Source organism: Brienomyrus brachyistius, chromosome 16, assembly GCF_023856365.1.
Source record: "Brienomyrus brachyistius isolate T26 chromosome 16, BBRACH_0.4, whole genome shotgun sequence".
Taxonomy (NCBI): domain Eukaryota; kingdom Metazoa; phylum Chordata; class Actinopteri; order Osteoglossiformes; family Mormyridae; genus Brienomyrus; species Brienomyrus brachyistius.
Window position 1 is genome coordinate 11,601,309 of NC_064548.1, and position 27,219 is coordinate 11,628,527.

Sequence of the window (27,219 nt, forward strand, 5' to 3'; positions counted from 1 at the left end):
GCTTGCTGCAAGAAAAGCTTTGTCTTGCAGCAAAAGAGGTATCAAAATGTATCACCAGCACAAATCATGCATCACACTTTTATTAAGCTAGGGAGACCTTTACCTTAACTTGTACTTGTTTGTAAATATTTCAATTTAAATTCAATGAAACATTTTTTTCCCCCAAATAAAACTATAATAATGTTTAACATGCAAGGAGAGACTGGGAAGACACACAGCTATCTGAAACTGAATAATCTTTATAGTGGAACAGGCACAGGTAGTAAATGCTTCAGCCAGACGGACACTGAGAATCAAAGTCGGTTGCAGGTAATCCTTTGACTGAGGAGAAGAGACATTCATTTTAGGAGCCTCAGGTGCATCAAGCGTGTCATTACTCCTCTGTCCCGCATGCAGGGACCGTACACAGGAGGATCGAAAAACTGCACAGTGGAAATGAGTCAAGTACGGTTTTTCTCACCTCTGCTGAGAAAGCTGGTCCACATTTTACTATCCAGCTTCTACTCACGCGACGCCAGTCAGATTTAGTGTCCTTTGAGGAGCGGGAGAGAGAGGGGGTAGAGAGAGTGCCCAAGAATGCGTGCCGTATGAAGGGCAGAGGCAGCGTGCGTCGTTGCCCGAGCGTAATCCTCCTTGTGATGACTCTCTTTAAGATCGGAGCAACTCCAGCGGTCGCTGCTCGCATCTGGGCGGGAAGCCCCCTGTTCACTGCAGCTCACACAGAACCGGCGGCACTCTGAGAAGAGGCAGGCAGCCACGGGAGCGCATGTGAAAGGGGAGGGGAAAAAAAGAGGGAAAAAAAGAAAGAAAGAAAAAAAAGGCAGCCAGTTCGACTCGCCGCTCCCAACGTGACAAATGAGCCGCACGTCTGGCGGACGGCCGCCTTTACGGGGAGGGAGAGCTCGCTTGCTCGCCCGCGCACGCGGGGCATGTTCTCGCCATTTGCCGATGACAGATCCCGTCACGCACAAGTCGTGGGTGCGAACCACGAGGGGCCCCTTTCAGGGAAGGCTCTGTAGGTTTCCAATGTTTGGGTTTGAGAGAGATTCACACACATGTACTGTCGTGTGACTGGAGGTGACACATTTTAATATATTTAGCAAATGGTTTTACCCAGAATTTTTAAGAGCAGGGTCTGTCAGTCCCTGGAGCAATAGGGGGTTAAGAGTCTCACTCAAAGGCCCAACTGTAAAATCACTCGCCAACTAAGGGGGCTAGCAAGCTTCCAAACACAGGCACAGAAGCGGTTAAGCCACATACTGACCCAGTCCTACTACATGGGAAACATGTAGCCTCTCCTAGCTTTTAGCAGTAAGATAATCAAGTGAAATGGCACGCAGTATTTCTGAGGTCTGACAACTTCTTGCTCTGGGGTGCACTGTCTACACGATGGCACCGACGTTCACGGGGAGACGCTGAAGACACGGGGCAGCGGATGGACGAGGCCAGGCATTAGGGGTGACAAATGAAGTGAGTAGCGACAGCGCAGAGTCGCGCTTCTCGGTAAACGGGCACCCGGGGGATCTGTGCCAGTTATATGACAAACGTTATTTCCCTGGGCAATTTATACCGCCACCAAGTGCCAGACAATGCCTTTACGCAGTGAAACTGAATATTTATCCTCTGTGGTTTCCCGCTGTGCAGCTCATGTCAGAGGAGGATATCCAGGTTAGATTGAGTCACCATCTCTAAAGGTACAGCCAACATTTGTCCATTCTATCTTTACTTCTCAAGAGTCATGAGACACTTTTCTTTCATTATAGGCTTGCTGAAAGAACAACAGTGAAGTTTAAATATTTCCCCTTTAATATTCTTCACACATGACAAGCTATCTCAAGTGTAAAAAGCTGTAATACTGAGCATGACCTGAAGAATTCAATTTGATCTGGCTTACTGGTTCCTATATGCACAACTGCACTTGAAATCAATGCTCAAGAGATAAGTTTCTTCATCCCAGAATATTACATGCCTGTAAAGTGTTTGTTTCTTGTTTTTCAGGCCTATGGCTGTGACGCGAATTAAGGTTAGACCTTCGTTTGATAAAGCGTTTAATCTCATTAAACGCTCTCCAACCCACAAGCACCGTCTCGCGATTTCCCGCCATCAGAGGCCAGTCATAGGCTGCCAGCATTGCATTTTTCATGGTAATTCCGGGAGTTTGAAGCCTTTACTGCTGACAACATGAATGACAATAAAGGAAACCAGAAGGCGGCATATTTATGTCACATAAAGAAATGCCTTTGGACAGGCTGCTATGCCGCACTCAATTCCCATTACATCCTTCCCATCACCAAACGTAATGAAAAAATAAGACGCAAAGGCCTTCGCTCCAGAGCCGTAAATTGAATGGCGTGCTCACTTTACGGGTGTCTGAAAGGCTTCCCGTCCGCATAAAGATGGAGACTGTGAAAAGCGCCATCCTGGCCAGGTACACTCTATCCTGAAATAGCCGTATCCAGAGCTTGATTTTTCCCGGGCTCTCGCTATCGCTCTCTTTAGGCTATGGCAGGGCAACGGGCGGATGAACTTCCTGGTTGTGGGGGCGGTGGAGAGGCGGAGCCGGGTAAGGCTGCCATAGAGCGCACAGTCCACAGCTCCGGGGCCAGTGAGAGCAGCCAAGGCCGAACGCCAAACAGAAAGCAAAGAGCAGCCCCCACTGTGTCGCAGCCGCTTAATGAGGAGCCCAAACCCTCTGCCAAGCCACGGAGCATCACGGGAGCAAATTCTGTCGATCTGCCCCCCCGTCCACGGCGAGCATCAGGCATGAACTGCTTGTCTACAGCGTGCACGTGTTGGACTGCAGAAGGCATCTGCGACAACCTTCGTAACGTAACGAACATGAGCCGGAAAACAGAAGCAGCACTTCACTGCTGAACAAACGGAACCAGCGCTGATGTACTTGCTTAGAAATCGCAGCCCCACTTTCTAGTACCACAGACACGCGACACCTGACGATCTGACAAAAAGTCAGGAATATATTTGCAAGGCAAATGTTTCATAGAGCGCCCCCCACAGCAAGGCATCGGCAGGACCACCGCGTACCTGCCTACGCCAAAGACTCCCAGGCTGTCGGTGGCGAACCACACAGCCCGGGCTATGGAGCATAGCGGGGTGTCACTTTCATTAACGACTCCCGAGATGAGGTCCATGCCCCGTCCGGGAGCGTGGCGAGAGAAAGGGGTGGGGGGAGGGGCACGTATCATCCCCTGTGCATCGAAGATTACTCCGATGGCCCTTTGCGCAAAGCCCATGCCACGTCAGTCCTTCCTGTGCTCTTGCTGATGGGCCGTACCGGCATCCTAAATGGCTGCAGTGTCATAGCGCCCGTCTGGAAAATTGCATCTCTTCATTTGAATAATTCCTGCCGTAATACACGAGTTGTTCTATATAAAATAAACAGACCCAGCTGAGACGCCGTTACAGATCAGTACCTGGGTGTGCTGGAGTCAGTCACAGAGGTCAGGAACGCGAGGGCGATCAATCACGCATGATGCACTCGGGACAACAGGCGACGCAAGCACATGGGGCGAGAAACATATAGACGGAGGATCAATTACAATAAAATCCGAAGCAAATATCAAATGTCATTTAAACCCCTGGCAATTAATTAAGGCTAATTTGCAATGTGATGCAAATAAACACGCTAAGGCTGGGATTGTCCTGCATTTACTGGCCAATTGTCTCGTATAATTCTGTTCAATTCCTAGAATGACTTGCCAGACAGCAACAGACCAGAGGCAGGATGAGATTCTTGAAACAAACCCTTCAGAAACACTGGAATAATTAATATGAGGGTTTTACCCTATAGCCTCTTTCACTTCACAGTGCTTTGCAAATATCAGTAACTGTAGTTAGCATTCGTCACTTGTCATGGCTACAGCAGTTCATCATGGTCACCCGCGATTAACTCAGCCAGCTCCTCACGGCGATAAGAAAACTGACGGAGCTTCGCGTCCGCAAAGCCAAGACTGCCACCTAGTGCCTGATGTGCTCCCACAGGACCAGCCGAACGATTCACGCACCCCCAGGATCACACCACAGCGAGCACCAGCACGCAATTAACATTTAGGGAGCCGAACACTAACGAGTGACACATCTGCATTAAGTAATCACAACACGGCCTTGCCTTTAGGAGAATGAAAGATTAGAAGCTGAAAGGAAATACCAAGCGGGACGCCGCGATGTCGAGGCGTGGGGCAGGAATCTGATTCCACTCATGGCCAAGGAGATGTTGGGAGAACTCAGATATTCTGAGGCTTCTCACTTACCTCCGCACGCAGTCGCTGTTCGCAGTAAACAGATACGTCCCGTCCAGACTGCTCCGAATAATGGGAAGAGAGTAAACACACCAGGCACTCCACTCACACAGACTGGCACCGAAATAAACGCAGAGTTCTGCTTCAGAAAAATACCTGACAAAGTCTGGACATTATAAATCAGCTCTGTGCTATTGCATTTATTTATAAAGAAAACCTACGGTTCATGTTTGCATTTGAGTTTACACACCTCCCATTCTGCTGATGGGCTAAAGCTCTTCATTGGCATGGCTGTCAAACACAATACTGAAAAAAAACAAAACACTTGGATCCGCCTATCGGCTAACAATGAAGCAGAACCGCCCCCTGCCCCCAATGGCTTCACATCTTCACCGTCACCCCCAAAGGCCCCATTGACCTCTAGGCCTTAGGTCACAGTGATGCTCTATCTGAAGGAGGCAAAACTATGCTGCATTTCAACTGAGCATTGACATCCATGTGTCACAAAACAACACAGATGCTCCCCGGATTACGATGATTTCACAGGCATGCTAGGCTAGGCTATGATATTTCTAGGTTAGGCGTACTGCACTAAAATGCATTTTCGTCTTACGATATTTCCAGCATTTATCAAAATAAGAACAAAGGCATGACACAACAATTCTCCTTTGCACTACAGATCTGCCACCGTCATCCTATTCATGAACAAATTCCCATTCTCTCACATGCCACAGCGACAGCATCAGAGATCACAAAAGATTCGGCCTATAGGATGGTGCATGAAACAATGACTGCAACGAGTGCCCATTCAGTCCACTTTGGCTTCTTCCTCCATGGCCACAATTCCATGGCCTAACAGTGCCGATTTCTGTCTGCTCAACAGATCATCCGCTCAATACAGGAGTTCCAGCACAAATGACTAAACGTCCACGAGAACATACAGTCCACCAATGCAGTCTGATTTAATGCGGAGCCACTCACTCAGTAAGCTCCACACTATGCTGCATCTTCACTTTTTATTGCATAAATGCCAATTTATAGCATAAACTTTATACAGAAGGAAGTGAAAAATGACCATCGTTGCTAAAAATGCAGAGTCACGCGGCGTTACGAGTTACCTGCTCTGTTAATTTATAGGAGGAACATTTAAGGGATCACAGGATGTGAGTGCAGGAGTCAGAATACATTACCTGTCACATCACAATGAATAACACTATAAGGGAGGATTGAATTAAACTTCTGAGTAAAGTTTGCCAAGCATTACAATAATATAGAAGAAAAATGGAGCTGAAATGGAAATGGAGTTGAAAAGAGAGACCTTTGAGGAGCTTTCGAGCTTCTCCCGCCATCATGCTACCTACCTGAGCTGCTGGAGGAGGTGATGGGGTTGGCGGGGGTGCCCGCTGGGGGCAGCTCGCCGTTGTTGAGCTGCTTGACCCTCTTCAGGTGGGATTTCCCGTTGTAGTGGACCTGGGCCTGGGCGGCCGAGTTCAGCTGGATGTTGCAGACCTCGCACAGGGAGAAGAGCAGCTTCTTCTTCTCCTGGGTCAGCCGCAGTTCAGTGGCTCCGGCTGCAGCTCCGTCGCCGGCCTCCTCCAGGTCCAAGCATGCGCCAAACGGCAGGCACAGCCGGCCATTCTCCAGCAGGTGGGTGGGGCTCAGGGGTCTCTTCATACCTTAAATAAAAACCAGAACGTCAGATTAGAAGCCCGGACCGACTTAAATGCGTGTCCAGCCTGCAGTTTCGTCGCAGGTTAAAGCCTACGCCGGCACTCGCTTTTAATGCCGCCACTCACTAAGCGGATTTCTCGTCTGTCTGCATGCGGGGCTCGGAAAAGCATTCTGATATTGCCGCATAACGCTCTCCCTCAACCCCTTCCTTCCCCCGATAAGAGCAGAAGCGTTCCGCGGGCTCTGAACGAGGGAGCGTGGTCGGTCCTTGGGAGAGTGAGCAGGTGTCGGAGCGTGGCGCCTCAGCGGAGCTCCAGGAAGCTCGCAATCTGTCAATCTCTACCTGCAGCGTGAGCATTTCCAAGGGAAACTCACTGAGGCGAGCGAAAGGGCTGCCCGTAGACCTCCTGTGCCCATCTGTTGCTCTCCTGACAAGCTAAATTCACATGCTGTGTACCCATGGGTATTACACAATCCACTTTGTGGCACAGTCTGTACTGAGGCTTTTATTTCCTCCTGTATTCTGATTGGTCTCGCCTGTTGTGTGAGTTTGGCTAGCCATGACAAGCTACGGGGTTCAATGGAAAATTTGGTGCTCCTCGAATACAAGAAATGTTCGGACGCGTACGCAGTGAATGATGCAGTTACGTTAAGGGCATTTCTGCCATGCTGTCATCCCACATTGCCGGCGGGGCCGGTTTGACTCCAGCTACAGCTTGATCTCGCACGTCTTGAGGTGTTTGTGTAGGTTTCTTCTCAGTATTTCAGATTCCACCCACAGGTCCAAAAACAGGCTGATCAGGTGAACTGTTGAAATCACTGTCAGTGTGTGACTGTGTGCGTGCATGTGTGTGCATGTGTGTGCATGTGCCTTACAACGTATAATTTCCCTACTATTGTGATTGTGAAACACACGGGAAAAACATTTAGACTACATGTAGTATATGTTATTGAAACTATAAGAAACATGAAAACCCAGAGGTATTGCCAAGTGGGTCCACTAAAAAAATTAAGGAATCCATAAAAAAATGTTGTGTAATAATCCATAAACATCCCAATCCTCCACTGTTGTGAAAACCCCAAACCCTTAAATAATCCAAAGTAAACAAAGTCCTATGTAGCTCGTTTCATTATCCGTGGCTTCAAAAGTAAAAAACCTGGTGAAGTTCTGCCTTTCAAACACAAAAAGGTGAACTGCGTTGTGCATTCAGCACCTTGGAGACTCTCCTATCTCCCACTCCATAACCACGCAAAGAAAATTGCTAAATATTACACTATATGCAGAGGTCAAGCAAGCAAGTTTCGTGGGCTCATGTTCCCATCTGCGGTGTAATCACTCAAAGACAAACTCGGTAATCTCTGTGGGCAGCCACACGCTGTAATCCCAGCCGACAGACTCACGAAACTTTACAAAGTGCCCCCAGAGGTTCTGCTTCATTTTTTTTTCCACAATAAAACATGATAAAATAATGACTCCTGACCATTTCTCAAAATATTTTGCTTCTAAAAATCTATTCCTAGACTGCCCCCTTTACAAAAAAGATACAAAATGCGGAGCGCGCCGTATGAAGAATGATCCTCTGGCACTTCCGAGATACGCTATGTTCCCCTTCTCTCACGTAATAATGGAACGCACCGGTAGCCAAGAGAGATCCCAGTGTGAGTCCCACGTATGCTCTCATCAAGCAGGGACTGCTGCTGAAAGCCCTCTCACACTCCACTGGGCCTCATCAGCACGACTCCGCCGACTCCCAAGTGATGCTCCAGATAGGGTCGGCAAGCCTGTCTGTCATTACCCTCCACGATTCTATTAAGAGACAAAAATGTTGCCACATCTGACAACTACAACCCATATCTCTTGGGTAAATCGCCTCAAAACATATATATATATATATATTTTTTTTTTTTTCTGTTTTCCAGGGATTAAAAAAAGACTCTCTACAATCCCGTCTGTCAGCAACTAGGTCGCAGCAATACCCAACGAATTGGCCACTTTTGGGCCAATTCTTGCCGTTCTGTGGGCAGTCACCTTCCCAGGAGCTTGGCATGCTGAATAATAGGGAGCGAGCGTTAATTAAACGGACCAGATACAACTTGACACACATTCTGCCTACTGTGAGAACTTCAGGCCGTGCGATGATATGAATGGAGAGACAGCATGAGATTACAATGCTAACACTCAAAAGGCACACCTGGGACGTTGTACGGAGTTCACTGTTGCCCCATGAAGCCAAAAAAAAACTCAAAGCACAGATTGCATTCTCTCTTTCACATCCCAGAATTATTTCTGCCTCCCATGCTGTTAACTGCTGAAATAGTGCAGAGAAAAAAAGAGGCAGTAGAATTCAGTTTTATGACACAGTAAATATATTACAAAGCATGCTTTCCAGCATATGCACTTTCCAGCATATATAAATCCTACAAAAACTATTAGGCTCTGCTATTTCTCAAGCTTTCTTTGCCAACTGCGAACCTGAAACTGAGCTTCTACTCTCGTTAACAGGGTAACTGCTCAAAGCGAGAAGTCCAGCACAATCTATAACACCTCTTACGAGGTTCCGCAGAGCAATAAAAATGCAAGATAATTCAGACAAAAGAATAACGATGAACCAAAGGAGCTCCTGGACATTATACATAGTGATTGTTAATTTAATGCATCTGAAAGGTCCAAACATATATATTTTTGCTGCTTTAGGTGATAACCATAATGTGACTATCCAGGTGGTTAGAACTGATTGCTGAGAATACAGCGTGATTTGCCTGCAATTAGCTTGAGTTGCACGGAAGCCTCTTATCATTTCACTGTTCATACTGAACAATGGCCACTGACATTAAGAGTTCTTCCTCTCATTCTGCATAATGACCATTAACATTAAGAATTCTTCCTTCCTCCTCTCGTTACTGATTTGACCACAAATGCTCTGAGCAGGTCAGGGATCACTCCTGTACACTGATACATTCAGGCTCTGATTATATCAATTAGCGGCATAATGTGACGAGAGAATTTTCGCATTCATGGTTTGAGCCCCAACAGTGCGAGAGACGTATGACACTTTGAGGTCGTGACAGGCTCCCCGTTCATGGTGCGATTCGCACGCACAGCTTCTGCGTGCAACTGAGATGGAACTAGGGCAACGGTGTCCCATTCGCACTGCTGCAAATTGGACCAATTCGCAAGTTCCTACCTCGGATAGAGCTCTCACTTAGGTAGAGTGCAGCCCCAAGGAGTTGCTGATGTGCAAAAAGCAAGCTTCAGTGGCAGGCTTCACGTCACAGCAGAGGGGGCACAGGCTATCTATAACCACTCATACATTTTAGCAACACATCCTTTGCATTGATCCTAAGGGTGTTAAGAGCACCCAACATTGCCAGTACTGATATTAGCAGGGGCATTTACAGGGAACGGAAAAAGCTTATTGCCCCCCGGAGTTCCCCCTCCCCTGTCACTCACCAATTCAAAACATTTCATTGGCTAATATTGCAATGCCCCTCTGTATGAATTATCGCCCCTTTTATGTCTCCCTGGATATCAGCAGTAAATTCATGCCCTCTGACAGTATGAGCCAGCTCACACAGGGTTAAAGCTGTGGCTGCAGCACTTTCTATTTATCTATCTAAGTTTCACGCGTAGGAGGACAAGGAAAAACATATATGGTATATGGTTATGCTTTATTTAAGCAAGCTGAGAAATCAGGCTGTGGGATCTGAGAGTGTCAGGGAGACAAACATGGATGTGACAAACCCCGATGGCATGCGGGAGGTCAGGCGACGGAGACTGACAGGTAGAGGCAGACCGCAGAGTGCTGAACCGTCTCCCGCTTAACCATCCGACAGCAGATTACAATACAGACCACATGCTAGACGACTGCCACACAGCCCGACCATGGGGGGAGAGATGAGCCACCGATATTTGAAAAGAGGAGAGATTACTTACTACCCTGCTACAATTGTCCAGATGGGAAAGTCACGGGGGGGGGGTGGACAAGGAATTTAAACAAGATGTGCCTCATGCGGGGTCCTTACGTAAATGACTCTAGTAGCAGATTCCACAGGCCACACCTATAAGGCCCCAATGCCAAATCCATACTTAAATCTACCCCAGGAAGGGGAAATTAGCAGTGAATTTATTTTCGGCTTTCGCAGCACAAGGATTGTCAGCACAGCCAAGACAGAAGGCTGTTTATTAATATCTTCGCCATATATAATGCTCTCTGCCTTCGACGCACATCTGTGTCAAGTGAGCCCTGCGAATGTCATCCTGTGAGCCACTGGCAGATGTCTGTGTCTGTGTAAGGTGGCAAGTCGGCCTGCCAAAGGTATGCCGATGTTTTGTACCTATTAATAGCCTGTGATGTTTCCGCAGCGCATCGAGCCAAGAATTATTCTGCAATATTTTTCACTTAACCCTTTGCGGCGACATCGATCTCGTGTTTCACGACGACTGTCCGGCAAGACGAAAATGCGCAAAGCTTGAGCAAACATTTTGAGTGCATTTGATTCGTTAAGCTTTTAATCGCCCATGATACATTAAGTTTGTTGGAAATCATAATGGAAAAAAAAAACTAATTACAACAGACCCCTATTGTTCTTAATAGCCTGCCCTGAAGTTATAAGTTTTCTTTTGTTTTTTGCTGCAAGTTATTTATTTATTTTGGAAAGCAATTACTATTCAGTGATAAAAAAAGATGCTTTAAAATTCCAGCTTACAGGCACGTTTAACTCTTTTTTTTTTGTGAGCTCAGAACTAAACAACCACTTAAGCTTTTACTGCCGATACATATAACTTCGTTATCATCAGTGGAATTAAATTAATCGTCTCACTTCCACCAACACTTACATGTTCCCACTGGGCACCAAAAAACAAGATAATGAATGGGCCTTTTTTTTCTCTATCGAGGTTTAAACTACAAGCAGGAGTAAGGCATTCCAAAGAGCTACACGAGGTGTGACTAATGATGTCATAAGTGAATCACGACTGTGTTTTCCAACTGGACAGCAGAGAAGTCCTGGCCGGGGGGGCCATGACAGAACGTCTCACCGTGGAGAGTCTGACCACGGAGCGGTGCCGACCTGCAATGACTCACGGCTGGTACCAGATGGACCCTTCAATGGGACATCAGACACACCCGTAGAGGGTCTTAGTGAAGCACACTGCCTGCAATGTAGGTCCAGGCCTTGCAAAAACAAACAGGGCATGGGGAAATAAAGCAAACATGCACATTTGGGGATTTCCAGGAGTACAAATAATAGATTTGAATATAAACACAGTGGCCAGTTTATTAGGTACACTGGCCGGCTAAAAGCAAACAGTCTGCTTCTCCAAACAGTGAATCTTCTGGCTGCAACTGAATACATACAGCAGGCAGACCAGGGTCAAGAGGATCACGTACTCTTCTACTAGGCATTCGGATGACTAGCATACCGGATCTGAGTACTTTCAGACATGGCCATACATGGTGGATTTAGCACTTAGAAACAGCCACCTTCCTGGGATTTTTCATGTACTACACTGTCTAGAGTTTAGAGAGAAGGGTACAATTAACAAAAAAACATCCAATCAATGGTAATTCCATGGGCAAAAACACTTTAATGAGACAGGTCAAAGGAGATTGGCAGATGAACTCATTAAACTCATCAGACTCATTAAAGCTAACAGCCAGAGTGCAAAAACAGCAGCCCAGCAAACCTAAAGGCTTCTTTGAATGCCCAACTCATTTACCTTTCAAGCAGTTCTGGAACAAGTAGGTCGTTCCCAGTACTAGATAGCTGTATGTAATAAGGTGGTCAGTGTATGTAACTTCATGTGTCATTAATGTTGAACATGTTGCCATCATCAAATACTTTTTCTGTTTATTTTTACCGTGTAGATGTTGGTATTTCCCATTTTTGGGTCCTTTCCACAATTCTGGAAAAAACAGCCCTGGAAAATCTTTTTATTCCTTTTTAATTGTTGACAGGGGCAGTCCAGGGAACAACATGCAATTCTGTCAAAAGTTCCTATGCTTAGCTTGGCTTGTACATGGAAACCAAAACAAGATTTCTGGTTGATATTACCAGACCGGCGCAGGAAGCTGAGCGGCTTGGTGTACAACCGGACAAATAGCAGAACCGCCCTGACATCCACGGAGAACACTTCAGAAAGCATGGTCCTGTATACACTGGCATGAACAGGATGCAAGGAACTTTCTCATTCTTCTGAAGCATACAAATTTATTTATTTACATTGACCAACCAGACTGCAAGACGCTTGTGCTTGTTTTAATGTTCAGACCCATATAAAAGAAATATCAAAGTGAGAACACGCTAGAGCGAAAAACTCGGGGGGGGGAAATAAGGTTCACTGCAACCAAAGCAGCAGGAGAACAGAAGCAGACTCAGGAGAGCAGAGGTTAAGGAAGGGTTATGTACGGTAAGTCAAGTGAAAAGAAACAAATGTCTACACAGTAATTTACCCTCAAAGCTTTAGAACTACCCAACCTACTTAAGCCCTCATGACAGCTGCTCGACAAAGTGCAACAGACAGCTTTTGAAATGCACCATAAATTTAACCAAAACATCAACCCTCTCTTAGTCAGCATTATAATCACCAAGTTACAGCTTTGTGTGCCCAAGGTAATCTAGAACAAGACCAACATTTTTCTTCAACTCCCCTTAAAAACACAGAATATACATAATAAGCAATTCTTGGGAAATATTTCATCAGGATGCCAAAGGATGCCTACGAGAGTCTCACAGAGACATCAACCAGCAGGCCAATCCAGGCTTGCAGAAGCATTTTCACCCGAAACTGAGAATATCTCATCCAGCCGTTGCGGTCGGCCAGATTTCCACAGCCGTGAGAAACAAACAATAGTCCGCATATTAGCTTTCAAGTTCAAGAATGAACAAGACACAAAACAAGCTCAAAGACATGGGGTGTATTTCCAAGAAGGCTGTTCGCTGCTTTCACTGAGAATGACAGAAAGGCATCCCACCTCTTCTTTTCTTTTGCTTACGAGGCAATTCCACTCTGCGTCACCCTCCCACTGTACATCTGCCCTTGAGCTGACACTTTGTTTGGCCCACTGTGTAATCATATATCAGGGGATGAGCGTTTGTGAAAGTCACGGCATACAAAAAGTGTCAAACTGGATTTGAGCAGGACAGAAGGAGGAAGCTGCTGAATCAGATTCTGAGCAGGTAGATCGACAGGCTAATGGATGCTGCTAGAGATGAATGGGCGAAGAAAGGGTTATATCACAGGCTGCAGGTCTATGCAGGAGGGGACTCATGACTGACAGTTTGCTCCAGGACTTAACACCCCTTCTTTGGGACAAAGGAGATGACTTTGAAACACAGCCATCTGGTGAACAAAGGCAGAGGTCAGTATACCAGCCACACTACCACCTGCTCAGGGCAGACCTGAGCAAGGCATTATATCATTACAGATTAATGAAACTATAATGAATGAATGCATGATTAGTGGGAGGAGACAGCCAACCTCAGGAGTACACAGCCCAAACACTGATCTATATATAGAAATCAGAGAGAGAGAGAGAGCGAGAGAGAGAGAGAGATTATGATTCATGTTATAATGCTCTAATGTTACAAATCTTTCATTTCTTGTCAGGGTTAAGAAGGGGACACATAAGCTGCTCTACCTTATGGCCTATGGAAAGCAGAAGACTAGTCAGTGAGGGAGAATCACTTAATTTAGTTCCTACCAAATGAGCCCAAGTGTCCGTTTTTCGAAAGATATTCATCACATATCATTAAAAAGTACCAAAAAGAGGACACTAGCCAACCTTTTCAGCCTGGACTCGGGTACAGATGAAATCAGGAGTCTAAGAAAAGGTGATGGGGATTCATTTGGCTGTCCTAACATAAGCTTTAAGTCTGGGCGCTGCCTTCCGGAACCATGTACGGTATACCTGAGACATTACACATTCAGTGTGAAACAGGATGAATGGTGGATATCTAGGAAAAAGAAAAACCTTACTAAATCGATTATCACCTACCTGGTTTAGTCTGTAGGAGTCACTAATGGATACACATCCTTTGGTTAGGCCAGCATGGAGAACATGAAAAAATACGATGTATGATTTTTTTCATGATATGAATAATAATTTCAAATAACTGCAGGTCAGTCGCTCACTGACACATGAGGCAAACAGATATTTGTGTACAAAAGGACTGGACAGATTACAAAGTCTACAGCGATTTATTATCTTTATCTGGCGAAAGATTAGAATAAAGCATTCCCGCTGAAAAATCATTTTCAATATCATGACAGTGCATCAAAGAATCCCCCGTGCAGCTGTTAGGCATTCAGGACTGGGATGCAACCTCATAATTATCCTCCCGTTAGTAATCCGTCATGGACCAATCATTTCACGGCTGGCGCTGACAAAGCCGGGACATTAACCCACTTCTGAAGTGCTTTGTGCTGTAACGTCTACCTCCATGCAATCTGATTATTCTAAATCTAAATGACTCGCATCCTCACTGAACGGATCATCTTTAAGCACCATGTTCCAAATGTGCATCAAGCCTGCAGCGTGAAACCAAGCTGCAGAACAACATATCTGACAATGTTTACATAACAGCAGATGTAAGATTATACAGAAACTATAATAACTATTTCCTGTGTTGAGTATTTCAGGTGTAGAAGCTACAAATCCAGACCAAGATTTTGTTTCTACCAACCAGTTGAGTACTCTGTGACTATGATTCATTTTGCTCATCTGGTTGGTAGAAACAAAATTGTGGACTGGATCTGTGCATTGTAATTCAGTGTAGATATAGGCATTTTCATATACCTTACAAACACTGCACTTTACAGTGAAAAGCACTGTCATCCAAACTGCAGCTAACATAAAGAAACTCAGGGAGAATTCTCTTATTAGGCCTGAGGAAAGATGTCAGGTTGGGTCACATGGGAAAATGCAGCAACTTCAGTATGAAATTATTTTTCAGACCTGAATGCCCATCCAAGAAATGAGAAATGTGCAAGATTGGTGAGCCAGTTACACTGACAATTCCCTTTTCTTTGAGGGAAGATGCTTAAATAATCAAACAACGGCACTTATTTTTAAAATCCTCTGTGCAGTTTCTCCAAATGGTACTGTCTGTTTTGAGAAAAAAAGAACCACAATTTTTTGTCCAGGTTCTAAAGGAAATGGTGGCATTACAGGAACATCTACTTGTAAAACGCCAAGGAATTCCATTAACTTGTACTTAACACGTTTTATATCAATGTGAGGTGCAGTAGAGTTTACAGAAAAAAAAAACAAATTGAATAATGTGGAAAAGGGAAACTGAAACGTATTCCCTGTGGTGGTCAAGTAATATATTGTTGGAGAGTAACTTCCCATAAACAAACAAAAAAAAACAGATGAAAAACATTTAAGTACAGTGTTCTTTAGCCAGAAGTCATCCATTCATACCATGTGTTCAGACCCACAATAAAAGCTACTCACTTGTTAGGGGGCCCTCATAGCTCTCTGGCAACATGTGGTACTGCAGCTGTACGCTTTGCCCAGTTTCCTGTGTGGTGTTGAGATCCAGTGGAGTGTTTTCTATCCCACATCGCAGTTGCATGAGCATAAGTACAGAAAGCAAAGTAATGTCCCTACAAACCATGTATCCATCACCCCAACAGCGCCTGGCAGCTGTTATTTCCTGGCCTGCATTTTTTAACTAAAATTACATTTAAGAGATTAGCAGACACTTAACTCAGTTTCACCTCATCCGGCAGCCTTCTAATGACATTTTCCTGATGGCTCCGTTCTGTTATGCCCAGATAAAAATGGCAATAGTGCATGGTTTGCAAGGTGCAAGATTTCATGGCTGAATGTAGCCTTAACTGCGGGCAATCCTATTTTACAGATACTGGTATCAGAATATGCACAGGGTGTGGGGCATGTTCCAAGGGTAATATCCTAGGGACACGGAATCGCAAAACACCACGTTGCAAAAACTATTGCAGGTCCATGAAAATCCAATATTCTGAAATAATGGTAAATAATAAGTAGAGTGGGAATTTTATTGTAAATCATTATCCCATGATGCAGGAAGGAAACAGCATTAGTAATTACCAAATGCACACCAAACAAGACTACAAGTTCTCTTAAAATGGAATTTCAAGTATGCGATACAAACAAAACATACACACAACATCAATAAAATGTAATAAGACGGATATTAGGTTGAGCTGTGCATACACAGTTCTTTCTGCTTTCAACATTAGGTAGTTAAAAAAAAAAATATTGGCGAATAGTGAATCCAAGGGCAGGGTCAAATTTACTGGCACTAGAAGTCGTGATGATCTCCCTGCACGTCAATAATCATTACGCTGTGCAGTGTGGTGTATGTCAGTGAATCTCTGTCATTTGTCTTCTGTTCTGTAAAGAAATCATCATCATCATCAATTCATGGGTCATAAATCCCATTTCCGTGGGAAACCTAAATAGGATTCTTACATCACAGTGTAGCATTTCATATTTTCATCAAGCCATTTCACAGTTTTAAAAAAATGTTCAGCTGTTTCGCTGCCATTTCACAGTTTTTAAAGTTTTTCCGCCATTCGCAGTTACTCAAGAAACATAACCCCCCCCCCCCCCCCCCCCCCAAATACCAACACATCACTGTGGGTAATTAATTAGAGCAGAACTAGACACATGACCGCCCAAGTGTGACAACCCAGCTAAACAATATGGTTAAGTAGTTCATTAACATTGAACATTAGCTACCTACATATGCTTATTAATTAAAAGCATAACTCTACAGGACTAATACTAACTAGTAACAGCTTAACTGTCAACAAACCAGTTAAACTTAGCTAGCAAATGACTAACAATCTTAGATAATGTGAACTGTAAAACAGGGTATCCAGTGTTTTCCATTTCAGTTTATTTATAGAAAATTCAAAACAACTTCCAGATTTCTAACACTGCCGAAAATCTGTTTGTTTTCATTTAAACAAAGAATTAAAACAGATCACCGTGAATCACTTCACTAAACAGACCTTAAACATGCCGGTGCATTTCCAGCTAAATGATTTGTTTCACTATGTGGTTACAAATCTTCTCGTTCCAGGGTTCGGTCTTAAAACAAACAGTTTCATTTGTGTTTGATGCTGGCAGGGCAAGTCGGTAATTTGCACGTTTCTGTGTAATTCCACCCGCAGGAGGACTTCGCCGCAGAGCTGAATCTCGGGCTGCCTCTCAGGACTGACTTTTGAGAATGGGTACTTGCTTGGCTGTCCTACAAACTAGAGGAATTACTCCGTCTGTATGAGACTCCATAAGAGTAAGCATGCTGTCCTGACGGCATGGTGGTGCAGTGGTTAGCACTGTTGCCTCACACCTCTGGGACCCGGGTTCGAATCTCCGCCTGGGTCACATGTGTGTGGAGTTTGTATGTTCTCCCCATGTCGTCGTGGGGTTTCCTCCGGGTACTCCGGTTTCCCCCCACAGTCCAAAAAAAAACATGTTGAGGCTAATTGGACTTGCTAAATTGCCCGTAGGAATGCATCTGAGAGTGAATGGTGTGTGAGTGTGCCCTGCGATGGGCTGGCCCCCCATCCTGGGTTGTTCCCAGCCTCGTGCCCATTGCTTCCGGGATAGGCTCCGGACCCCCCGCGACCCAATAGGATAAGCGGTTTGGAAAATGGATGGATGGATGGATGCTGTCCTGAACAAGTACCCAAGGATCAGATGATGTTTCTGTGTTCAAGTCACATGTCTGCGGAGAACACGAATGAGTTAAATACGCTTCTAAAACTGCTTAAGAACGATCAGTGAGTCTAAATGCTGCATCATCTCTATATCTGAAATTTCTGGCACAAGTACTCCCTCGTCAAGCAGAAAAGCGTTCAGAAATCATGTGCTGCTTTGAGTATCTCCAGCAGTGCAATAGCCCCCTTATGGGGCTGATTCTGTCTTGCATTTTCCACTTAAATGCTGAGGGAACAGGTCACTGACGAAAAGTGTTTAATTACTCTCTCAGCAGAGGGGAGCACATCAGGTAACCAAAGGAACTTATAAACGGAAGTCATCACTTCAGATGCTATAAGCCTCAGGTTCCCTTTAAGACAATGTCACGTGGGGAGCAACCAGTCTCTCGACATTTATTCCAGTCTGAGAAATTATTCACCATTAGCGGAGCTCCTGTCTGCTCTGAGAAAAAAAAAAGAGTTGATTTCATTTATTCAAGAGAATCTTAAAAAGACAAGTTTGGGAATGCCATAACTCTCCTGCCACTGATGAAATATGATCTCAAGACTGATGCAACATGATCTTGAAAGTCTGTCTGAATCCGGTCTCCTTCGCCATTGTTTCCCCTCTTATCTGATCAACAATTTGAAGACTTATACTGTAATTTTTATATATTCCAACTGAGGGAACAGCTTTTGGATACGTCCCATACAGCGCTCCGCCTTCTCCAACCAGCTGCCACTTCTCCTGGGACTGGCTTTCTCAGCCGAGCCAGCACGTTTGGGCCCCAAGTGAGGTCTTAAGCAAGGCCTCTTTCTAGGCCAGAAGGAGCAGCTGCTTAGCTCTCAAAGTTGGGCATCACAGCGCAACACCAGCTGAAATAGTGGCAGTAATCTGCATTTATTTCTTCAGTTACTGAGGCAGCTTGTCCACACTACACTGTATCTCCTGCCAGCATTTGCCATGAATCACCTTAAGCTGGTGCAGTTGTGTGACAGTCACTTAACTTGGCCTTGCTCTAATGAACCAAAGAAAAGGAATCTTGGGGTGTTGCCATTCCACATGTCCAGGTCTTCTTGAGACAGCGTTAATTTGTGTTACATAAAGGCTTTTTTGTTGCAGCAGGAAAATTGATAGAGCATCTCTTGAAAATAACCCCCCCCTCCATGTTCCTCAGACTCACACATGCGTCTCTACTTTGCAGCGACCTTGGCACGTTGACATTGCAGTGCGTATCGGATGGTCACGTTCAAACAGCACAACCCGCGTCAATCAGGCGGGAATGTGAAACTGAATCCGGGGGCATGTGGAAACGGCCCAGGCTACCGTTTCAGCTGGCGCTCATCCCACGTCACCCGGAGGGCGAGCATTTGCATTTCGATTAAAGCGGCAATAAATAAATAAATAACAAATGCACAAAGAGTGTCTAATGCTGCCCTGAAGGATGAATCACGGGGCCCGCTGCTGGGAACGACCTGGAATGAACTACGCAGCACGGAGGCCTGAGAAAACTCACAGGGTAACGAGAGTCAGGCCCTTCTCTCCACTCCATTCCAATCTGCGCTGGGCTGTGAAAGTCACAGGGGAGAGCGACGGCCAAACGAAGAAGGGATGAAATATTCAAAGAGCACGTGGATTTCAGGCTGAACATCTTCCAGCAGGGGTGCAGGCTTCCCTTTGCTGTGTCCCTCCCCAAGGAATAGGCCCAGTCCCGTCAGGAACAGAAACCAGTGGATGATGCATTACCCATAATCCTCTCCACCTTCCTGCCTTGTCCTTGGGCTAATTATTGGAACCAGCTGACCTTCCCGATATCCTAGTTTCATAGCTACGGCTATCATCTGTTAACTCCGCAGAGACAGGGTAGACATGGGGGCAATTAATTTCTGTCCCGTTTCCCACCTTGCCCTGGTTGGCAACTCCCGAGAACATTCAAGAATCAAAATGCAAATTGCACGAGGCGATACATGCATTTAGACGAAAATGGACATGCTCATTGTGAGCTAGCATTCGAAAGCTACGACATTTGGTAAAATGCAAAAAGCATGTACGAGCTACTGTAAATCTAATCGCTGGAGGTTACCAGGGTTCTTCTAAGTCCAAACCTCCATTGGTGAGCCTGCTAGCAACCCAATAAGCGCGTTCAAACCTTCACTAGGATTTCAGAAACAGCCGGCAACTGATAGCAATTACTCAGGGTATAAAACTAGCATATACACACCTGCACATAAATTATGCTGATATGAGAGTATTGGCCATGTTGATTTTATTTCCTCATCAGATCAAGTGAAAATAAACCAGCTCCCTGCAAAAAATTACAATACAGGTGCAGTGAACACGATCTTTTCCCCACATCAACTCATAGATCACTTTCAAGCAACAACTCGAGGTCCATAAATCACCGCTGACAGAATGAGTTTAATTAGCTCACCTGAGCAGACAGCTCTAGTGGAGGACAGAACTATGTTTATGCCTGGAAACTGCGAAATATTCCAGAATAACTTGCACCTAGAACTGCAATGAGCAATGAAGTTGAGCGACAATTTATAACAATGGGAAAAGGGGATTGTCACAAAGCTTATTTTAATATTAAAGACCCATTTAAATTTTTCTCTGGCCATTGCGTGAATTGCATATAATATAACGGTCTGCTGCCACAGAATTTTCTTTATTACTAATCCATCAACATGACTGACCATTTAAGTGGGTAGGCACAAACCTTCCCAATCTGAAATGTGCCCTGGATTCCCTATTACAGAAACACACTCTCAGAGTATTAGAAGAGTGCTGTTTTATTAATATTATTATTATTATTATTATGTGGGATTGCATTAAACAATGTTGAGGTGTAGTACCACAACCGACAAATTCATTGCAGCGTTGGCGGCTCCTTGTTTTTATTGTGGTCCTTCCAACCCATGATGAAAACAAGCCAGCGTCATCGTCGGGGAGACCACACGTCATCGTCGGGGAGACCACACGTCATCGTCGGGGAGACCACACAGACATACTGCAAACTTCTATGCATATGGTGTCTCTCTCCGCTAATGGTTGACGTTTCATTTAAAGGTTAATTTAAATGTAGAAGCAAAGCTTCAGGGAACCAATGAGCCCTTAAAGAGCAAAAGTCTTGCTTCAGTTTTTTTTAAAAACAATTTGCTCACTGATTTTAAGACGAGGAAATCTATTAAATACTCCTCCGTGAAGAAAACCAAAGATCGACTCCCTGCAATACTGGCGAGCGTTGGGAAAGCACATCATAAGGCCCTAGAGCATCACACATGTGGTGTTACCCCTATTACTATGAAGATTATCTAGAAAATTGCCCATGAAAGACAACAGCGTGGTTAGACAATTGAATTAATAGCTTCAGCATTAACTGCACGACACAAAGGGATATGTGATATGTTCACAGCTATGACCGTAGTGAAAACCAATAGCCCATTGTGAGCAAATGCACAGAAAGAAACACAACATACTCTGACATCCAGACTCAAGAAAAGAGTCAATCTTTGCACCCATTCTATGATACCATTATGAATCTGAATTATGTATCTATATGTGACAGGATGTTGGTTCCTGGCAAAATATGTCTTAACTAATTATGATGATGACAATTAGCATTATTTATTATTATTATTATTATGTGCACAGAAAATGAAACACTACAATTTTAGGGAAAACATTAAACATGAGATGACTTGGTTGTGATTTGTGCCATGTCTGAAATAAACAGGTTATATGGCGACTTACATGAGACTGGAACAGACACATCTGGTTTCTTCCATACGGATCCAAACATGAATATAATTATGAAGCAGGACGCCAGACCTGAGTAAGAATCCTGGCATCACGTTATGAATGTGGTTTAACCCTTTAAGGAGAAAAAAATTGCACCCATATGGCAAAGGGTAAAATAAAAAGGTAAAATCACCAAGAAAACACGTTTCAGTTCAGTTATGAAACAGCGCATGGGCCAGAATAAAAAATAATTCTGGACTTTAGAATCCCCCCCCCCCCCATTCAGCCACATGACACGGTGCACACACACAGTGTCGGGGAACATGTGGAGACCTGAGCAGACCTGCTCCCCCCAGCTGAAAAAAACCACATCATAAAATATTTATTTTACGTTCGTTGTATTGAGTTTTCCCGCCCCTTCTTTCCGGCCTGTTATGTTTTACATTTTCAGATGTGCAATCTATGCTTATTATTCCACAAAACCCAAATGTCACACCAGCTGCAAGAACAAGCCGCACCGCCCCCCCCCCCCTATACCACAACTGTATCACACAGTAAAACAAACTTTCTTTTGTTATTTCTGTAGCTGTTGTTGTCGCGGCAACGTTGGAGGGGCGACTTGCCTGGAGCGAGGCTGTGGCAGTGTTAGGATAGCTCTGGTCCAACCAGTGCCCGTGCCCCCCCCCCCCCCTCCCCACCTTGGATTCCTCGGGCAGCAGAGTTTTCCTGCCCCATGGAAGCCTGCAGGTGGAGTAACGAAAGGAGCGATAAGCGCTGAGACACGGCAGCGAGATCGACCCGTTGGCAAAATGTGGATGGCACAGTATGTACCAAAAGCAGTGCACAGGCCCATGTGTGTAGATTCCCTACCCTGCCCGTGTGCCAGCTGACTGGTACCAACAGCTGCCCCCCTTTGATCTCCATTCTTTCACAAATTAAACCTTTATTTTTCGATCCGTAGCTCTGCTGAGAATGTCACAAAGGACAATACAATTAACTCACCATGCAAAATGCTGTTTACAGGCGAAAGTGAAGCGCGTTAGATTTGCAAAAATCTCAGCAGTGCCAGTGCACAGAAATATATTTGTGTATCAAGACCACTGAGAAATTCAGGAATAAATATGCTTTAAAAAACAGGAACACGATGCTCTAGACCTACCTGTCACCAAAGAAATGTCAGAGAACAGCAGATCTCGTCATGTTTACTTCTCAATCTAACATGAAGACGCTTTCACACAGACTCATAAAAGGGATCTTTGTTCATGGTACGCCTAATAAATCAGCCACCATGACACCATAGCGCCTTATTTAAAGTTTTCAGGAACCCTGGCTGGAAGCCAGGCACTCTGCGATTCAGTTTGCCACACATTGCTGAAGCCTCCGTCTGTCAGCAGACACAGCAGCCCAGCGCAGCCTCAATGTTAACAACAACAAAAAAACAGCCTGAAAGCCACTGGAAGAGGCTGCCATAAAATGCACTGTGGGAAAAAAACAGTGTCGTTTAGTAACATGGAATTATATTGGTTCTGCACATGGAGTGCCGCTGAAGGCCATAAAACAAATAGGAATGGATTTGTTGTGGATTGTCACTGGGTGGATTCTGGAATCCCCCTGAAAGGCAGGTCATTTTCAGTTTTAACAAGAGAAAAGTTGGTAACATAAAAAATTAATTGTAAGGTTTTTTTTTTTTTTTTTTTTTTACAACAAATAGAATGATCAGGTTGCTGCGTTAAAACTTATTCCATAAATTACCATAATGATTCAGTCCCTTTGACAAAACTCGATGCTGTGAGAATGACAATAATGTATTCCCCGTTTGCTCCCATCACCACCCCCACATCTAATCCCTCCTCCCCCCACACCCCCCAACCTCTACAATCCCTAGGCCCCCTACACACTCTCCCCAGTTGGGGCTCCTCCCTTTGCCATCACTAAGCAGTATTACTTCAGTTTTGATGTGATTCGTCTCAAAATGAAAGAGGTCCCAGATCATTGCCTATACATGTTCCAGGGAAGTTTGAAAAAGATTCATCAAACACTTTTAGTGTTACTGCGTTCTGCAGCCATAATTTCCTGTCTCTGCTGCCACCTAGGGCTACGGCTTCAATTTTAATGCAATTTGTCTCCAAATGAAATACAGTGCTGATCTTCATTCATATAAATGTACTTGTGAAGCAATAAGATCCAAAAGATAGTTTTCGAGTTATCAGGCTAACAAAATAAAGTGTATGAGGCTGCACTACTATTTGCTATCATTGTGCGGATTATGCAGTTTTGGTGCGATTTGTCTCAAAATATGATAAGTTCCAGATATTCACTTTGTGTCACAATGTGTCTGCAAAGTTTGAAAAAGACCTATCAGTTCATGGCAGAGGCAGCGGACCAATCCCTAAACCATATGTATTCTCTGTCCAGGGGAATACAATAATAATAATCTATGAGTGGCCAGCCTGTTTCCAATAAAAAAAAAACATTTCTATAATTTCAGAACACACAGACACACACACACCTCTGTCCCTTGTGGGATTTCTTGGTCTGGTAGTGACTAAGAAGACCGTAGAGAAAAGTCTACAGAATAACCAAGGATAAAGTCAATAAAAAAGCACAGATCAGAAAAAGGTTGTACAAAGTCTATCATATCCCGCTGGGCACAATTTATTCACTAAAAGTGGAACATGAATCCTACCAGTACCAACAGTTGCTGCTGAGATCAAGCTACCCAACCAATCTGATTGAAAGGCAAGAAGGACACTGGTAAGGATTGGCTGTGCAGCACAAGAGAAATAACTCCAGAGTTCAACACCGAAGGTAAAACTGGAAAATAACCACATCACTGCAGCATCACAGCAGCAAGAAGCAGGAAGCAATCACTAAGAATCAGCCATTTCGGCACCCACGTGGACTTTGCGACAAAACATCTGAGCGATCTGGCAAGATGCGTGGTGGTCAGATGGGCCAAAAATTAAAATTGAAATATTAGATATAGGACCAACGTAGTCAGGAGAAATGGCAGCAGCATCATGCTAGAAGACAAGGGTGCTTCACAATGACCGCGAAGCATGCTGCAAATGAATGAAAGAATGGAATGAAAAAAAGCAAAGGCAGATTCTAGGGAAAATGTTCACTCTGCCGAAGCCTTAAAGCTGGGGCAGTAAGTCGCCTTTCCAGAAAGTCTGAAGTCCAAATGCTTTCAGGGGAATGTCCATTCCAAAGTAGAAGGGCAAAGCTATAATGACAGAATAATGAGAATGCGCATGCCTTAGAGTGACAGAATCAAATTCCTGGCTTGAATCCCATTGATAATCTGGAAATACTTGGAAATGCATAAGCTAGTCCCAGGAAACTTGACATACTGAATAAATCTGGCAAGTAGAATTTGGGAAAACTGCATCAAGCCAATAAGTCAAGTGTGTAAAGATGTAACCAAAGACATACATCTATAATTGAAGTACATACCGAAAAATATGGCATTCATGAGTATGAATATGTATGAACATAATATATATATATTCCCTTTCGTAATATCTACTGTAACCCACTTTACCCATTGAAACATTCAGTCTGAGCTGTCATGGTTTTGAAAAATGCATACTGTTCCTAAACCAAACACTACAGGAGAGGTCTTTCGCAAAGCACTACATAAAAAGGTAACAGATCCCTTATAGAGAACACAGGCATAGTCAGGCAGAACGGAAAGGAGGTAAGGCGTTCTGGACAAATACAATTAACAGTCAATTTTAGGCGTCCAGTTAAGATCATTAAACACAGGCACACTTTCCAACAGTGTGGACAAAAGTTACTTGAAAGGTACAATCTATTGCCACCTGCGGCAGGGAGGAAGGTATGTCACTGTCATCTGAGTGAGCTGAACAATTAGGGCAGACAGATATATAAGCTTTGACACCGCAAAGACAAAAACAGTAACTTAAAGGTTTCTCACCATTCTTTCTTAAACAAAACGACCCCCACACACGCCGAAATTGGTAATGTCATTTTATTACCACTGTATATCCCATTCTTTGTTGAAAACCACATATACAATATTATTCCAGAAATGTAAAAATCAGCAATACACGTTGGAATTGCATTGTATGTATCGTACAAGGTCATGCAAGGCTACATATCATCTGACACAAACGTTTTGAGACAGATCGCTGAAACAGCAAGTGACATTTGCCATCTGTACTACAATATGTCTATATCGGATTATCTTTTTTTTTACATCGCTCTTATTATGAGATAGGAGAGCAAAACACTACTTCACCGTGCTCTATTAAATGGGTCAACATATTCACGGTGCAATCTTAGGCGAACTGTTGTGCGTTTTCAAGGTCTTATCTAAAGAATCAAAGCATAATATCGAAGTACCTCTTAAAGTACACAGTGATCATTGCTGAAATAACTATGCGAACCGACAACACGAATCTCGTGCATCCGCGATATAAAGACGCGTCTTTTCCGCAGCAGGTCACTTTGTCTCTATTTATCTATATATAGAGTAGAACGACTGATACAGGACGGAAGAGGATTACAAACTGTGCGTCTGGATTCCCACTTCAGCTTGCTAGAGCTTGAGAGACCAAATAAGACGCAGTTTATACGTCTTACTTTAATGTTTTCAAAAAGACAAAAAAATCCCGAAATCAGAAAAATTTAAATGAAATAATATAAATATAACGTTAAACTTAGAAATGTCATTCTTACTTGAAGATGAGTACATTTGTGTAAAACATTTCAAGTAACAAGTGCGTTTAAAGAAATCGCTTTGGCTTGATGTTACTCTGAAAATCATACTTTTAAATTACTTACAATTTATAAATACATAACGGTTATACCTCGAAATACATACAGCATCCCAAATTATACTGTACTATATCGCTGAAGTAATCTCTAATGTAGGTTGCTGATAGTTGACAAGTACATTTTTAAACTAACGGTCGCCTTAATAAACATGCACCTTTGTAATTCACAGACAATAAGTATGGGGTACGTCCACTGTGGACTTTGCCTGGGAATCTGCTGTATATCAACCGCACAGAGCTTATCTGATGATGTGCGGCGTTTGTTTTTGGCGCCGCTCTCCAACATCTCAATCCTAAAAGTCCCCTGGCAGAGCCGTGCAAGTTGCGAAACACGGACTTACCGTCGTTATTTGTTATAATGTCACAGGCGCCATTCAGGATGCGTTCCTTACCTTCCGCGATTGTGTCGTCGTTTATTGCTAAAGAAGTTGTGCACGCTCCCCTCTCGCCGGCTGCAAGTCGGACTGCGCGCAGCCAGACCTTATTGCAACGTTTGACAATGATGTGCTGCGTCCTGGTTAAGCCCTGCGCTCCTCCACGCATGCTCATCCCGGGCCCTTAAAGGGCGATGCTACCTGAGCGCAAAAGCGCGTCCTACTTTCCTTATACGCGCGACACTGGCGCGTCGCCCCCAGTCGCAGGTTCCCCGTAGAATAATTGATGTTTGATTTGGACCGATTGTGCATCAGTCTCCAGTGCCACTTCGGATTGGATTATCTCTATTGCCGTGAAAAAGCAGTTGCCATACAAATCTCCGTTGTAGTTTTTCATAGATTTGAAGCGTGCTTAATCTTCCCGCTTGCTTTCCTCCTACTAAATTGCATGTGTCCTATGTTGCGATGCCAAGCAAGCAAGGTGACACAGAAACATTGGTTGGAGAAGCACAGATTAAGGTCCAAAGGACATGCGATATTTATAGCAGATGGTCATCTACAGTATGGAACATGAGGAGGGATTTATGTTAGTTTGGCATTTATTTGTGTCATTATTGAAAAGGTCTTACTTACAAATGACGTATTGAAATACATTTTATGCCAGCTACATTTATTATTT

The 27,219-nt window shown here is 44.2% G+C and overlaps 1 protein-coding gene across 6 annotated transcripts in view; it reads right to left on the reverse strand.

The window, feature by feature from the left end:
• Positions 1–26,712, reverse strand: part of znf385b (zinc finger protein 385B) — a 71,217-nt gene extending 44,505 nt beyond the window's left edge. The window contains exons 1-2 of one of the 6 annotated variants that reach the window (XM_048979542.1): positions 26,559–26,712; positions 5,618–5,932 (exon numbers count right to left, since the gene is read on the reverse strand). In XM_048979542.1, coding sequence (XP_048835499.1) covers positions 5,618–5,932; positions 26,559–26,709 — 466 coding nt within the window. In that variant the 5' untranslated portion in view covers positions 26,710–26,712. Of the gene's footprint in view, positions 1–460; positions 3,188–5,617; positions 5,933–6,052; positions 6,546–26,507 lie in introns of those variants that run through there. The other 5 variants (XM_048979541.1, XM_048979544.1, XM_048979543.1 and 2 more) reach the window with 5 other exon arrangements.
• Between the last annotated feature and the right edge of the window lie 507 nt (positions 26,713–27,219).